Source organism: Desarmillaria tabescens (assembly GCF_030435595.1).
Source record: "Desarmillaria tabescens strain CCBAS 213 chromosome Unknown EV420scaffold_34, whole genome shotgun sequence".
In the NCBI taxonomy this organism is placed as follows: Eukaryota; Fungi; Basidiomycota; class Agaricomycetes; order Agaricales; family Physalacriaceae; genus Desarmillaria; species Desarmillaria tabescens.
In genome coordinates, this window is record NW_026848333.1 from 243643 (window position 1) to 259386 (window position 15744).

General features: G+C 47.9%; 5 protein-coding genes and 1 non-coding gene across 6 annotated transcripts; 4 read left to right on the top strand and 2 right to left on the bottom strand.

Annotated features, from left to right (window-relative positions):
* Positions 1 to 1676: 1676 nt before the first annotated feature.
* Positions 1677 to 1748, top strand: EV420DRAFT_t189. The gene has a single exon. It is a non-coding gene; the product is annotated as a tRNA-Arg (tRNA).
* Positions 1749 to 3138: 1390 nt separating this feature from the next.
* EV420DRAFT_1646268 (uncharacterized protein) lies at positions 3139 to 4008 on the bottom strand (the record flags this gene model as incomplete). The annotated part of the gene is made up of 4 exons (XM_060477884.1): positions 3139 to 3459; positions 3516 to 3718; positions 3768 to 3782; positions 3831 to 4008. The coding sequence occupies 4 exons, from the start codon at positions 4006 to 4008 to the stop codon at positions 3139 to 3141; spliced, it is 717 nt and encodes a 238-aa protein (XP_060327531.1).
* A 3612-nt stretch (positions 4009 to 7620) lies between these two features.
* Positions 7621 to 8610, top strand: EV420DRAFT_1482599 (uncharacterized protein; the record flags this gene model as incomplete). The annotated part of the gene is made up of 4 exons (XM_060469914.1): positions 7621 to 7843; positions 7894 to 7908; positions 7964 to 8184; positions 8236 to 8610. The coding sequence occupies 4 exons, from the start codon at positions 7621 to 7623 to the stop codon at positions 8608 to 8610; spliced, it is 834 nt and encodes a 277-aa protein (XP_060327532.1).
* A 2598-nt stretch (positions 8611 to 11208) lies between these two features.
* Positions 11209 to 11772, top strand: EV420DRAFT_1646270 (uncharacterized protein; the record flags this gene model as incomplete). The annotated part of the gene is made up of 3 exons (XM_060477885.1): positions 11209 to 11334; positions 11392 to 11469; positions 11530 to 11772. 3 exons carry the CDS (start codon positions 11209 to 11211, stop codon positions 11770 to 11772), a joined length of 447 nt encoding a protein of 148 aa, XP_060327533.1.
* On the bottom strand, positions 11506 to 13009 carry EV420DRAFT_726829 (uncharacterized protein). Its single transcript, XM_060483233.1, has 5 exons — positions 12640 to 13009; positions 12475 to 12577; positions 12363 to 12423; positions 12199 to 12313; positions 11506 to 12145 (listed from the first exon to the last, which is right to left on the bottom strand). Exons 1-5 carry the CDS (start codon positions 12685 to 12687, stop codon positions 11915 to 11917), a joined length of 558 nt encoding a protein of 185 aa, XP_060327534.1. The 5' UTR covers positions 12688 to 13009; the 3' UTR covers positions 11506 to 11914.
* Positions 13010 to 13774: 765 nt separating this feature from the next.
* Positions 13775 to 15499, top strand: EV420DRAFT_1561448 (oxidoreductase). Its single transcript, XM_060473859.1, has 7 exons — positions 13775 to 14083; positions 14138 to 14269; positions 14322 to 14555; positions 14610 to 14733; positions 14785 to 14970; positions 15020 to 15144; positions 15192 to 15499. Exons 1-7 carry the CDS (start codon positions 13988 to 13990, stop codon positions 15288 to 15290), a joined length of 996 nt encoding a protein of 331 aa, XP_060327535.1. The 5' UTR covers positions 13775 to 13987; the 3' UTR covers positions 15291 to 15499.
* The last annotated feature ends 245 nt before the right edge of the window (positions 15500 to 15744 follow it).

Consider the following 15744-nt stretch of genomic DNA (forward strand, 5'->3'; position numbering starts at 1 on the left):
TCTTGGCCTGGAATATACTGCTTCGCGGTCTCTAGTATTCCTCCTCCCCCAGATGCAGCTCCTTCAACAACTTTCTCCGATCCTCTGGGATACGCTCCCGGAAAATCATGTCCTGGCGTCGACGCAGCAGACGCTAGTGGTGGTGTCAGGGGCTTATGCGACTCCAATGCTGACGTTGTCTCGTCGGCCCATTCATGCGATGGTGTCTGGGCATCGAGAACTGGCGGGATGCGTGTCACACTATTATCCATGAGTGATGATGGCGGTGATGTTCGATAGATACTCCTCAGGCTGCGTTTTATGGGTCATCCGCTTTGGCTCCTTCAGTGGCAAGATGACGTCGGGAGCGTGTGATGTCATCTTGGTGAGCGGATGAATCACGTTGGTCTCCAACAGCTCGTCATTTAGGCCTTATTTGGACGTCAACCCCAGATACGAAGGGATCTGAAGCAAGTAGAGACCATTCGTCGGGATGGGTAAAGATACACACACCGAAAATTATGTCAAGCCGCAAAGTGGAAAGGATTGCCGAGCAGCGCCATGGGATTTACCGGCCGCATTGTGCCAGGTGAGCTCTATGGCATATATCAACTTGGCTGTAGCACTGATTAATGTCCAAGATGCATTTTTGTTCCCCCATCAGTGACGGAAAAGGCTTCAAGGTTATCAAGTTTTAATTGCTCTAGGCTCAATCACTTTTCGTACCTGGCTCTAAAAAGGTACCATACTGAAGATGTTTCAACAGCCAAGGTTCACTCTTGACGCACCCACGCCCACCTCTTCATATTCCGCTTTGCTCGCACACTCTTAACCGGCAAGCGTATTTACATCCCTTACGTCCCGTTGTCATTAGACGTTGCAGACTCCGAGCCTCCGAGCCTTCTATCATTTCCTTCGCGGTCCGCATGCTTATCAAGACACGGTCATACCTGGCATACAAAGTCGCCGGACTCCTCCCTTTGGATTTGGGCGTGTTGTCCCCGATGAGACGATCTGAAGTTGTTATTCCATGGCCAGACCATTATCAACGACCTTGCCCCCACCTGAAGATTTCTCGTCGGACAGAGCTGTCGACACCAAGTCGACCTGCCAGCGAAGAGTCTTGAAAGTTCTCGTATTGCTCGACGCATGATTCACAGAAGCATCGATTCATCTCCTGACGTCAGACAACAGGAAAGTTCTTACATTTGGAGCAGACGAGGAGGGACCTTTTCGGCCTGAAATCGAATTAGATTGCCCGTTTCCATCTTGAACTGTCAAGTTGAGGACATCCTGGAAGGTGGGTCATCCCTGTAATAATATCTACACAAGGCTTATTGTCCGAGTTCTCAGGATCTATTGTATACTGAACGAAAGCTTCCGCAAATGTGCATTTCTTCGATTCTGATGTTCATATCTGACTTTGAAGCCCTTCGACTTCCAGGAAATAAGGTTCTGTCACTGACTTATGACAGTCAGTATCCGAGGATTTTGTGTCCACTCAATCGCAGGGTTGGCGCGGTCCAGCTGGGAAATTTAGTTGGTAACAATCTCCTGTTAGCTGTCTTTCTCCACCTTTCCAACGACTTAACCCGTTGTTTCTGGTTTTCCGTTTACAGGCATCTTCTCTTCAAGGAAGTTATTGAAGTCGAGCATCACAGCATGCTGGTAAGACCTCAATGGAGCAACTTTATTATGGCCGTGTGGCGTAATGGCAACGCGTCTGACTACGAATCAGGAGATTGCAGGTTCGACCCCTGTCTCGGTCATATGCCTAATGGACCCACCGAGCAATTCTTTTACTTCCAATGATGCTCCGTGCTCAGAATCCAAATTTCACAAATGCGAAGTTCGAACTTCAAAGTTCAAGGTTACAAGTTACAACCGAAAACTGAGCTCACTGTTGTTACATCTTAATGCAGGATCTTTTCAAGAAGGCTTGTAATCATGTTCTAAAGACTAACAGTCTTTCCTTGGCAGTCCCTCGTGTTGTCAACATGAATGAGCTTAGGTATCGGAAATTGACACTTCATACGCCTGGGTCGACAAGCATGGAAATCATAATCCTGTAGCCTGTCCTTGTGCGTGGTTTCTGAATGGATCACAGCCTATCTGGAAGACATAGCGACGACACTTTACGTGAAAACACGCTTACACTAGGCCTCCATCGGATCGGATGAATGCTCTCGATTTGTCAAATCCTTTCCTGATATAAGCATTTGCACCGATGCTGGAAGAATATTTTACTCTGGAAGTTTGCTATCGTAGACTCCTGGTGCCTTGGTAGTACTTTGCATTTCCGGGCGGGATGCTGCACATCGGTTACACGCGTCGCTTGTGCTGAAAACATTCTCCATCGCAATAAATTATAACATTGGTAGCTGCTTGCACTGGCGACACTCTCTCATGTCTTTTGCCTGTCCACGCATGAACACAAACAATAACTATCCCAGCCTGGGATGGCCATCTAAGAGGAAAGTAGGTTGATCCTGCCTGCTATTATGGCTAGGACGATAGAAGAGGCGGTGATTCGATGCGTACGGTATGCTATGGGCCACATACAACTTTCTGAAAATGCATCTTATACTTCTTATTGACACACAGTTAGCAAGAGAAGTCATGCGGGAATGGGCGCATGGCGACTTCTTGGCTTGATGGAGTCCATGAATTAATTTTACATATCCGACAAGCTTGAATCGTTCGCAGATATCTTGAGATGCCTCAGATGTTATCGGTCTCCAATGTTCTGATTCGAGTACGTTGAACACGAAAATACCTGCTTGACATAGTGAAATGCCTTGTTCGGTTTCGGGATCTTCGCCACCCAATCACTTGAAGTGTTGCTTCCAAGAATAGAGAAGGAAGTCGGAAGCGACGGTTTTAGAAGCGCTGGAACAGAAATACGCCGACGGTACGTAGATCTCTGCTGCGCCGAGCAAGATCCAGTGAGTCGGACAATCTGTGGGGCTACAATTACGGGATCATATTCTTGGCGATCAACGTCCTGCGTACTCTTCGAAAAAGCTATGCAAGGCTAATCAAACGACAGTCGGCCTCGTGGATACGAAGCCGACTGTCGGATAGGGCATCGTGAAGCATGAAAGTTCATTAATGAGTCGTACACACACGTATGACGAGCAATACCACGACCCAAGAATATTACACCTTTTCTTCCACCGCCTTTCTCCTGGCGTTGCTCGGAGTCAAGGGATTTGGGTTATCGGATGGATGTACGACAAGAACTTCAGCCGTGCCAAGCTCGATATGTGGTATTTGCCCCTCCTTCTCTCCAGATTTCGGTGACGGCATAGCGATAAGCATAGATACGTGTAACGGCCCAGCAGTTGAAACGGTCCGCGTGACCCGGGAGTCAGCGGGAGGTGAACCCTTGATGAGCGCCAAGATGCGTGCACGTAGAGAAACCTCTTGCTGCGGTGGAGTTGGAGGCGGCACCTCTTGAATGTATGACACGGCAAATGGCTGTAAAGATACCCGTGAGCCAATAATAGAACCGGCAAATTACGATGGGGTCGTACTTTGCATGCTTCCCAGTCGTGATGTTCGTTGCCGACATTATTCATCGCCGTTTCGTACAAGACGGGTTTGGAGGGTTTCCCGTTAGGTGACACCCAGGTCCCGTTTCGGATGGCTTCCTCCATCATGCGTCGTTGACGTCGGCGACGGATGATAGCTCGAGTTACAATGGCGGCTGAGATCGCGAGCAGCAGTAACAGCACTCCTGGTGATATTTAATCGTAGGGTTGAGTGATCATAGTATTATGGCGCACCTAAGAACGTATACACTAGTCTGATCATCACGCTGGATTCCAGTCATCGTAAACAAGACTTACAATACACAGACGCAGATGTACCTCCGCCCTGATTTCCACTAGGCCCGTTATTGTCCCCATTCCGACCACCACCATTGCGGCCGGGTCCTCTAGTAAATGTTGGAATCGGGTCGTCGAAGTCGGAGAATGTCGACGAAGGCGAGGGGGGTAACGTGGAAGACCCGACAATGCTCGTCATGGTAGTGCGAAGTCAGGATGTTTAGTGCCTGTTGACCCACATATAAGATATATCATTTCTTGAGATGGGATTCATCGATGGAGATAATGTGGGCTTACTAAAAGGACCTTGGCAGTACTTAGCAACATTGTAGCTGAGACGCGGTATTACCTGAAGTGATGGACCGGAAACACGGCTTTGAGGAAGAGGGTCACCGAAAGCAAAGCCCTGCGACGTAGGAATTAAAAAGACTGGCTTGTCTCCCATCGGAATCCACGATCTTCGTACTTATTTTCAGCTCGCAAGAGAGAAATCGATACCGAATTGCCACGTTGATGCCATGTTCCGTAATCAAGGCGCCACGCTAGGCCACCCTGTAAGCATTGATATTGAACTAAGTTTGAATGGGCCAAGAAATGTACGAGGCGTTCTGGTGCGCAGCACCATGACACATAGCACAGAAGATTACTACAAGAATCCGAATGAAAACAAACTCCGTACTCACCCAGGGTTTGCGCAAACAACACAGCTCATGCAGTCCTGAGCATAACCTGAAACGGCGTATCTTCGACATCATGCGGCTTCTATAGCTCCGTCACAGCACGAAGGGCGGAATGTTTGAAGCACGGAAAATGCATAGAACTTATGGATCACGGGTAAAAAAAAGCTGCAATGTGGCAGGCGGAACACTGAGCTCAGAACTATGATGTCTTCAATCAACTTGGGATGGACCGCCGAAATTTACTGACCTAATATCCAAATATGACGGTCAGGAGAGCACCACATCATTCCATCATGTTGCCTCCGTCCACGCAGTCGAGTGCAAAGGGCAGCAAACGGCGAAAAAAAAAACGACAAAGATCAATATGATCGGGCAGTGACGGCAAGGTACAGGGAGCATGTTACTTTAGTGTTCGGAAGACCTCGCTTTGACCAGAACGGATCACAGAACAAAGCATGGATTTCCGGGAACGTTCAGACAACCCGAAGAGTCATGACTAGACTCGCTAGCCAGTCGGCGTTCGCAAGCTTACACCTCGTAATGCAAATTCCGTATACGGTTGTTCGTTGTTTGGTGAAGTTTGACATGTTTTGACGTGAAGAGGTGAGCTTGCGAACGGACTGGTCAATTCCGAGACGTTTTAGAGGGTCACGCTTTCTGTGACTTAGGACTTAGAAAAATTTCACTGATTTTTGTCGTGTAGCGTATTTTCAGCAGCCATTACACTTCCTCCGCCTCCAATTTGCTCCAATAGGGTTAGTCTGCATAGTCTACTGGTGTACAAATTATTTTAAATTCTGTACAATCATGATTATGGAACTCTCTACTTGCTCTCTACTTTGCCCTTCAGTGGCTCTGCCCGAATGACAAGAACATGATGACCAAATGATGACATCATGGGAGCAGACAGTTGAATAATATTTTCCAGGCAAGGCGACAAAAATAAACTGTGTAGGTGGTTCAGTGGTTAAACAAAGTATAAAATGCGCATATATACGGTGCATTAGGAAGGAAGGGAGTGGACAACTATTAAAACTGGCGGTGAGGATGTGAAAATGAGTCATGACGGGTGATAGACAGACGCACAACCTGACCGGATCGGAGCCGTGATCCAGGACACTTGCTATTTATCAATACTAGTGGCTCCTGCTACACCGTCATCGTCTACTCAAATTGAACAGCAAGATTTCACTTTTCAATCTGCCAATGCCGGCAGAACGCGGGGGGTGCTGAATCAGTTGTTCAAACTTCAATCACACCTGGGAGTGTTCGAATACTTACCTTGAATCTTTGATGGTTACTTTCCAGTTCCTAGTGAGCCGAGGATGTTCCCCGATTCTTTTCGAAGGATGAGGAAACAACAGAGGGTTATAGCACAGCATGATACTAACTGGCCTTGAGTAGGGCAGAGGATTTACCGAGTCGGTGATTGGCGAAGTCACGGCACGAAACGGGTTCTTTAGCTGACTGACTGTTGCCGACAGGTTGCCGATGAATGCAACTTTGCGGCAGATTAAGTCCGGCTCACTAGAAACCAATCCAGCATCGAATGCTGAGCACCTGATATCTACAAACGACAAATTTATATTTAAAAGACTCCACACTTCCAAAACCTAACACTGGAGGAAAGGCACTCAATATTTACCAAATACTTTTTACTTGCTGAGGATCGGCAGGGAGAAGCCGAGATATATATGAAGCGGGAACCGAAATAAATCCCTCAGGCCGATATCAGCTAGCTCAGCTTGTGAAGTCAAGCGCCATGGGGGCGCGATCAAAACAGGATTACTTACCCTCTGACCACCTGGAAAGATTCTGTCATTTCCCTGCTTTTTGATTAACAATGAAATCTAAAGTGAAATGTGGTTAAATTTCTGTTCCACTCATACCAGCACAGCTTGGATATTCGCAGAACGGCGGTTATGAAACCGAATCAGAGTTGAGATCATGTAACGCGAAGTCGGTGGGTTTGATTTCTATCAGTTGCATTATCATACCAAGCTGCCAGTCGATCACTCGGTGCAAGAGTGAATGCAAACGTCGTCTCAGCTCATAAGCAGTCTGGTAAATTTGTAGATGGGAAAAGAAGCATGGGACTTGGTACTGAACGGATATTTTGGGACTGCGAAAGTCAGCTTAAACTCTCAAAATTTGGTTTATGAGTCATAACAAGGTTCAAACCACTTCAGTTTGTGGGCCTGTGATCATCATGATCCCATGTTTCTCGGGCTACATGTCTTTCGGTTCTTTGTGGCATGTGAAAACTGATCCTGTCGCTCCCTGTTCATGCGAGGTATGATATATGATACCTTGATGTACGTACCATTGAGTATTAGATCGCATATTTGTTTCACTTCCTACAAAGCATTCGGTACGGTGTGTAGATGGATAGGAGTGGTAACACTTATCTCTGCATCTAGACTGTGGTCTGGCTTCCTCTGCATGGGATCACTATTGGGGAAGTCTCAGTCTTCTTAGAATTGTCGATGGCCAGGCCCTGACAAGCTGAACGGAACAGATGCATGATGTGTTGCCCCGGGTAATTAACATGACTCCAATTTGCGTACCGGGAGCCACGGAATAGCCTCGAATAGCGGATGTATTTTCCATCGTAATAACGCGATCGAAAGAATAGGAGGTCTCCGTTGGAGCGTCATAACTCGGAGTTTCCCGGATCCTACTATCCCTACCCAGCAGTTCGCGAACGGTGATTGCTCAACTAGGCCGTGAAGGAAGTCCGTTACGACCTCTGGAGCCCAACTTGGCCAATTCAAAGGTCTTCTGTATCACGGAATGGATCAAAAGTGCAACAAAGAGGGAAATTTTTCCCAGATAAGATTAGATACTGGATGATCCGAGACCTTGTGATGTCAGTGCGGGGCAGGGCAACCGGCGGCTTATTACTGACGTGCTTGTCATCCACGGCATTCCTTCTTTGTTCTTGACCACCACTTGGACCCGCCTAAGGGTGGTTACCGAGCCAGTTTTCTTTGTTCATTTTGGTGGCAGAAATCAATAATCGCCTTGCTCTTTTGCTTTTGGTAAGCCGTATCCAAGGTACATCCTGAAAGGCCTCACAATCTTCAGCTTCACAGCTTCTCTGCCATTAAAGTTCTTGTCTTTGTTCCCTCATGTCTGCCTCTCAGAGTGGTACTGAGGGCCCACCCTTAACGTCGTCGGCCACGCCTACATCGATACCACAACCTTTCACACCCTCGTCGACATGGTCAAATCCAGTCAGTTCGACATCCAGCGACCAAAGTAGCACGGCTAGTGGCAACAATGGAAATAATAGTCCTGGGACTGGGGCAGGGAACGATGGTGGAAGTCTGAACTCGTCGGCGTCGCTGTATCGTACGTGTGCTCCCACGATGATTGTCGTCATGTCGCTGATCATATTATAGTATATACTTTCTTAGGTTTGTTAACTCCTCCAGTTTTGTTGTCAACCCCAATGTTTATCACTGTCTTCAGCAACACTCATATTGCTACTGGGCGTTTCAGCAGCCATCGTGTTTCGGTCTCTGATTCTTCGAAGGCGCCACAGACGCATGGTCGAAGAAGCTATCCGAAATGGCACTTGGATCCCACCCACCAATGGCCGGGGTATGCGCTTTGACCCTTCGCAAAAACCTATCATGTACGAAGCAGCCATGAATATCCAAAAAAACCGTCATGATTGGGAGGCATGCAAGGTGGGACCCTGTGTTAATTATCCCCATTTCTATTATTGACGCGTCGCACAGCCTTTCTCTGTATCATACACGGTTGCCGCTCATAACCGTACACCGCCTCCTGCGCCGCCTTCCTCACAGCAGGACAATTCAGCTAGAGCTCGCTTTCGTCGGATATGGTCGCACGTTGATGCCTCCCCTCTTCCACCACCTCTTGCATCCACAGCGCCGGACGCACCTCTATTCCCTGATCCTTCTGGTGGACCATTACGGGTGTCCGTTCTGGTTGCAATGCCATCACAGCATTACGGCGAACAGCAGGATGAACTGCCCCATCTCGAGTTTGGCACTGCAGATATCCCTGTTGCATATCCCCCAGACGACACGCGCTCGAACCCGAGCAACCATGTCAAGAGCATCGGCAGTTCGGCGGATGATAATGTGTAGATTGTTCTGTTCTTGTACTTGTATACAGTATTCTTTTTACTAATGACGGCTACGCCACTTGACTAGCTATGTATGTGTCCGACAAGCAGGCTAGCTTCTCTTGGCAACGAGGACGTCGACGTCTTATCTGATCTGCGTCTGATGATCCATATTGCATATCAGTCTTATCATCATCTCGGACACAAGCGGACAGACTACCGATATCTCCAAACAATCTTAGGACAACGGAACTGAAGAATTTGAAGCTGTCCGCTGACTATCTTCATATCTCAAGGAACCTGAAACCCACTTTCATGGCTTATGGAGGTGTACTAATATGATAGATCAATGAGATGGACAGTTTTTGCGAGGTACTTCGATGGCTGTTGCAAGCAAACTCGAAACAGATCTGCATACAAGCATATGTTTTTCTTCCATCAACTGAGTCGGGCCATCATTATCTATTAGTCACCAGCTCTTATCAGACCTGGGAAAGATCTTTGGGCCTTTGACAACAGTACATGTGTTTGGTGAGTGAAATTATATAGGGATTGTATAGGCGGCAAGGCGGTGTAAGGCGGTCGTGGTTATGGACGCGTCAAAGGGGTTCCGAGATCGCCGAGATCTCCGTAAACCTCAGCCGTAGACTTGAACTTGTCTCCAAGTTCCCAAAACATGGTTTACGACGCAACCGGTGGCTGGCATTCCTCAGCAGTAGTCCTCACTTGGACAAAGTGCCACCGAGGACGGCATAAGCACGTGATGCTTGACCAACGCGTCGGTGGCAGCGCGTCGGCGGAGTTTAATTACTCTTTCATCCTTCCTTCTTCCTTCCCGTAGTACAGATACAGGAACAATGCTTCCATCCATCCATATTTTTCTCTTTTCCAAAGATGTCATTGCTCGAGCACTTTCACATTTCCAATTGGGAGAAAGATATACTAGTGATGCGGCTTCCTCAGAGCAAAGCAGACAGCCATGGCAATGGCAATAGCAGATAGAGGATATCCTCATTCTAGGACACGAAGATCTGCCGATTCAGAAAAAATCGAATATCAGATGACTAGTACAACATTAACGCATGATTTACAGTCCTCTTCTATGGTAATGCACGGCAATTCTACGAGTTGAGACAGGGACAAAAGCAGTCAAATAATGGCTCCTTCGGCTTAATCGTGACGACCAACTTGTCTTCCTTCCTGAGCAACGGGAAAGAGTCCAGCAGGAGCTCCTTTACTGCTTCCTGGCTAGGTTGATGATAGGTCTCGACCGAAACCATCAAGCAACGAAAATTGGGCGCTCAGGGACCCTGAAGGAAGGTATCCAGTGCTTTCCAAATGGGATGGGCGCGACTAGCGTGGATCTGGGAGAATTCCGAGTCGATTGAGCAAGATAGTGATCGTCTGATGGATGCAGGAGCTGTTCGAGATTCCCGAGCCACCACTCAAGCGCAGGGACTTGCCGGAAGTGCAGCCAGCTGCAGTCTTTAAGCGTAAATGCGATATGCCGGACGTGGGGAGTATGAATGAAGCTGGTAGGACCGAGCCTGGATTTATGTTCTGCCAGACTCCAAGGTCAGCAGAGCTTATCCAGCTTTGAAGGAAACAACTAACCCAAGACATCATAGGAAAAGCTTATATCCAAGCTGACAAGAGATTCGGCTGCGGCGTCAACTATTCTCTCCAGCGTCTGATAGCTGTACATATTGTAGACACCTTCGAACGTCAATTTCTCTAGCCGGGAAAAGGATAGCCCACGCGGCTACGACGTACGAACGACGACGAACTTTGTTCGAGCGTTTGGTCCGGACGTAAAACCAGCTCGCATAGGTGGATTGTACAATCCATGTCGTCCAGAGAATGCTCAGACACCGGTGGCAACGTCTTGGATGGTGCAAGGTATTTCTTTTCGGGTAGCGAGATGTCTTCTACGACGAGACATTTTAGTTAGGGAATGCTTTTGAAAGGCTCCTGGGACTGATGCACGTGCGGGAGCTCGACCCCAATTAATCGAAGCGTGGACAATTGTTGAATGATGGGAATTGGGTGCGATCCTCCAGAGCTCCTTGTATGAGTGTCAAGGCAGACGGGTTGCGGAGGGTTTCAGATAACCACAAGCTGTCGTCCTCTCCTTGATGGACGACGTGAACGCTTTTCACTAGTAGTGCGAGCCTCGGATTTTGATCGCACAGGTCGCGAAATGCGTCAAATCGTTTTGCACATGCTCGAAAGTCGATTTCCTCGAAAAGGAGCGCGTTCGCTCTGGGGTAGAAGGCTCTAGAGGTGAGGGTGTCCATCTTGTTCCTTCCGGTGTCTTCTAACGAAGGCATTACCAACACGTTCATCTTGGCTGATGAAACGACAGCTAACAGCCTGACTTGGATCCTTCTCGAACTCGTCCAGCATCCGTACATCCAAAGTAAGCTCCGTCCTGAGGAGCACGAACGACCAATCATCGAGCGTGGCGATTCTGAGTCTACGGCATCGAATGGGAATCCACGCCCTACATGAGCGCCGTGGTGAAGGTGACTCAGGGTTTCTTCCCATTACAACCTGCTAATGCATGTGCGGCGTTTAAGAGGGTTCTCGTATATACCCAGTGACCTGCAAGACGTCAGAAATGGCTTGCCAGGATGATGTGCTTCCTTTGAACAAACCAATCACGACATCTATGGGCGAATCTATGCATGGATTTGCCTATTCCCAAGGAAACGATCTTTTCAATCTCCACTGTGGGCTACAACAGGTGATTTAAGAGCATCATAGTGGTACGGTATGAGTGGCTATTCATCTTGACCCGTAGGAACACGGACGTTTGGTATTCGATCCCGAGCATCGGCTGGACGGACGCTCAACGAAGAAGGATGTGTCGGCGTTTATAGTAACTTTTACGTCTTTGCTCTTCTATTTGAGTAAACTAAAACTGACTGATTGCACATAGATTCACTCCCGTGGATGGACAAAGGGAATGTATCTTCTGGGGATTTCGGTGCCTTCCCCTCAGCCAGGTACCCTTACGTTCTTTACCTCCGGCACACTAGAGATGCACGCATTTTTCGCTGAACTCACCACAGAGGCAGAGCGAACCCGGCGAGAACCATGTGGTATAATGAAAGGTGATGTGGAGAAAGGCGTCCAACTGCCGCTCAAAGTGAAGCTTGCATCTCGCGAAGAGCCTGAATAACATTTCAATTAATATTATAGGAATTGTGCTACGGTCGATCAGGTACTACAATTCCCTTCGAGGACAATAATGATTATACGAGATACAACAGAAAATACGGATCACTGCGAAGCATCCTTTACGTCTTGGAACATGCACAAATCTACACGGTGGTAGAGTTGCGTGTTGACATGTTTCCGGTGTAAACGCTTGCCCTGGGATCCCACCGGCCATGCAGGGGCTCCCTAAAGGCACCATTCACCACGGAGAAAATGATGCTCAAAATCATGATGACCGTGAGAATGATCCATCCCAGCCAAGCAAATGCGAGCATGGCGGTCAGGATTCGGCATGGCTGATACTGCTGGCACCAACCCAGGTCGCCCCATATTGTCTGTAACAAGAAATATGAGCTAGAGCGGAAATGGAAGAGAGAAAGTCACTTACACTGGATTTTGCCGCACCCACTATCCAGAATAACCAGAGAACGAAGAGACCGATGAGCTCTCCGCGGAATGTGGAAATGTAACCGTTGTCAATACGCTTGTGGATTGTACGAACGCTTTCGGGATATTAGGCGAAGAGAATAGGAAAGGCTATGAGAGACGCACATATAGATGCACCACGCCAACGTTAAGAGGGTGGTAACCAACAGCTCCACAACAATAGGGTCTGAGAGATATTTTAGTCTTGGTTCGGTGATCGCGGATATACTGTGCTCACCATAGAAATTGACACCGCCATTGAGAGGATCACCTGCTGGGATGTGGGTGGTATAGTGTACTCGTGCGGAGGTTAGCCCGAGAAGGACTATGGAGAATACACCCTGTGAGAAGGCAACGCAACATGATGAGAATTAGCGCATTCTGTTCATGAGATGGACCTTACGAGAGTAAAGTACAGAGCAATCCGGAGAGGCGGTAAATCGAGAGCCATTGGCGTTCAACGCACAGAGAAATGAGCTTAGTAGGGTATGATGGAAAGCGAGAGGAGACGATGGCTGTTATAAGGAAGGAGCAAGCTGACCTACACGAGGCATACATATTGCTTCCTAGCGTGCGTGATCGAACAATTAAAAGTTCCGTTTCATCCGCGTTAGGAAAGGAGTTCGTAACAACCCTCAGTGAGTGATGCTGTTGAACTTCTGTCCGCCTTGCCCCTCGTCTGTAGTGCGTTCTGTTCCCTCAATGCCGAGCTTGCATGCCAAGTGAGCGATAGGACCTCACTTCTTTCCTGCGGCAATCTTTCTGGGAGCAACAAATGTTACACCCCGATTATCATCGCCCCAAATCGAAGTGCACGTTGTAGGGTTTGCTGTGCTCGACATGCCGCCAGCACGAGGCCCGTAACGTAGGATTAACAAACATATCTGGTTCGACGTCGATTTATGCCAAACATCGAGTCATCCAGAGTCACTTGAACTGCCACGATGCGTGTTCACAACGAGTATGTGCGTCATTTCTGCCATGTCCGTGTTGCCATTATTGTCCAATATTAATCAAATTTTCGCGGGTAGGGCTCAGATTTCACCGCATTCGACTGCGAGATCATTATCTATAGCGTGTAGAAAGTGTGCATCAACGAAACAAGGGGCAGGGATGACTGATAGCAGTTGTGCTTACTTTGCGCTCCTCTACCGTCTGCCATTAATGATCGATTATTGCGGAAACGATACCTGCGACTCGCAAGAGGTTTATAGCCAGGAGCAGCACAGGATCTCTACAGAGATCATCGATCAAGCACTAAGAGAATCAAGCAATCTAATTAAACCTAAGAGAACGATTGGGGTACCGGTAGCCTCGGGCGTTGGAAACGGACAGCCGAAGAAAGTAAACCGTCACCTATCACTACAGTTCTGGGCCCGGGTGAGTCCATAGTATACCCATATGTATTCTTCAAATAAGAATACTATCCACGATTAAGTGAAGATTTATGGAGTAGTCTGCTTTTTCCACCAGCCCGGATATGGTGAAGAATAAAGATATTTCGGGAGTTGCTGACTGTTGCTGATCACCGTTGGCGCGGCCCGTGTTGGTCCGTATACCCTCATCCCCTCCATCTGGGAAAATTCTCTTCGAGTTATCTTTGGTAATTTCTGCTTATTTTCTATCCCCAGTTGTATACGAACTCCGTACTCCAGGCCAAGTTCATTTTAAGGGATGTAAGGCAGATGCCGATTTCTTCCACGTGGCTCTGAGTGCATTTAAAATCCGGGTCCCTGTGGTTCCACCCCACCATGATTATTTTTGTGGTGCTGGCGCTTGGTTCTGCTCTGTTAGCCCTTATGCTTGGATTTTTGTTCAACCGGGAGAAGTGGGATCCCAAAGGAAAGGTGAATAATATCTCAATCTTTGATGGCAATATCGTTATATCTCAATTCCCGAAGCATTGTTATGTGACCGGCGGATCACAAGGCCTGGGGCTTGCCGTTGCCCTTCTTCTTGTCAAACTTGGTGCAGATGTATCCATAGTGGCCCGTAATGAAGAAAAACTACGAGCGGCACTTGCTGAGATGGAGGTGCGTCTGTCTTGCTCCTACTTTCCTTCATGGTGTATCTAAAACAACACAGAAAGTGCGGAAACTTCCCGGTCAAATTCTGAAATGGTACTCCTATGATCTCACGCAATGTAAATCTGCCGAGGCTGCATTAGAAGCCGCATCTAAAGGACACAATGGCCGTTGCCCCGACGCTCTCTTCTTGTGCGCTGGGACCTCAGTACCAGGATTTTTTGTGGAGGAAGATGAAGCCTCGATGAAAAAAGGAATGGATAACGTATACTGGGTGCAGGCGTGGTCAGCTCTAGTACGTGGCTTTCAGTGTCTCCAGATTCAACCCCCTTAGAACTAATCTGAATAGGCCGGCACAAAGCGCATGGTACGAGACAACAAGCCTGGAAAGATAGTGCTCGTCTCTTCTGTTCTCGGTTTCATGTCGATGGTTGGCTACTCCTCGTATGCCCCTGCAAAACACGCGTTACGAGGTTCTTGGTTGCGGTTTCCCACTGACTGGTGTTAATCTCTGTGTTCCTCAGGTCTAGCAGAAACGCTTCGTTCGGAAATGCTTCTCTACGGAATCTCTGTCCACATATTCTTCCCTGGAACGATCCTTAGTCCAGGCTACGAAGTTGAAAACAAATGCAAGCCCAAGATCACTCTTAAAATCGAAGAAACCGACGGTGGTCAGACTCCCGAAAAGGCCGCCGAGGGTCTATTAAAAGGTTAGTTCCGATCACTGTTAGCATCAGCTCCATGCTCAGTGCGGGTCAGGTATTCAACGCGGCCATTTCCACATATCGACGGACTTGTTAGGGAACATCTTCCGCTCTTCGACTAGGGGCGCGAGTCCCCGCAATCATGTGTTGCTAGACGATATCTATAGCTTCATTGGATGGGTACGTATCTACGTTGATACTAACAGAATCTCGCTGATGTACCATAGGTGGGATTCCCTATCTGGCGACGGTCTGTGGATTCTACCATCAAAGGGCACCGACAAGAGCATCGTGCCTATCTGGTTAAGAAAGGTTTTCTTTCATAGTGAGGCGTATGAGCCTATGAGATTAATGCCCGATAATATCGTTATCTGTCTCTTATGCCCCCCGGATTACAATGCCGTGCTTAAACTTTAACTAGACACCTTGGAGCCTTCTCCTTTATGAACTTGGGATCAGTACCAACTCGAGACTAAAGGTCATCGATGAGCCATTCCACTAAAATAACCCCTCGGGGTCAAACGAAAGTTCTTCTAAAGAGACCGTTTCCAGGTCTAATCGTAGTGCATCAATTTCCCTCGGGGACGTTACTCAAAAAGCATCAGTCTAAAGATAGAATCGTGTGAACCGCCTGATTATTTGTACTCTATACCACGACCATCTCTGCAGCCGCCCACGTCGTGTAGAACCGTGATCATGATAGGTATATGGATCCTCGGTCATGACGGATTGATCATCTGGTTGGACAATCCATTTAAGCCATCCAAGCCGGAATGGCCT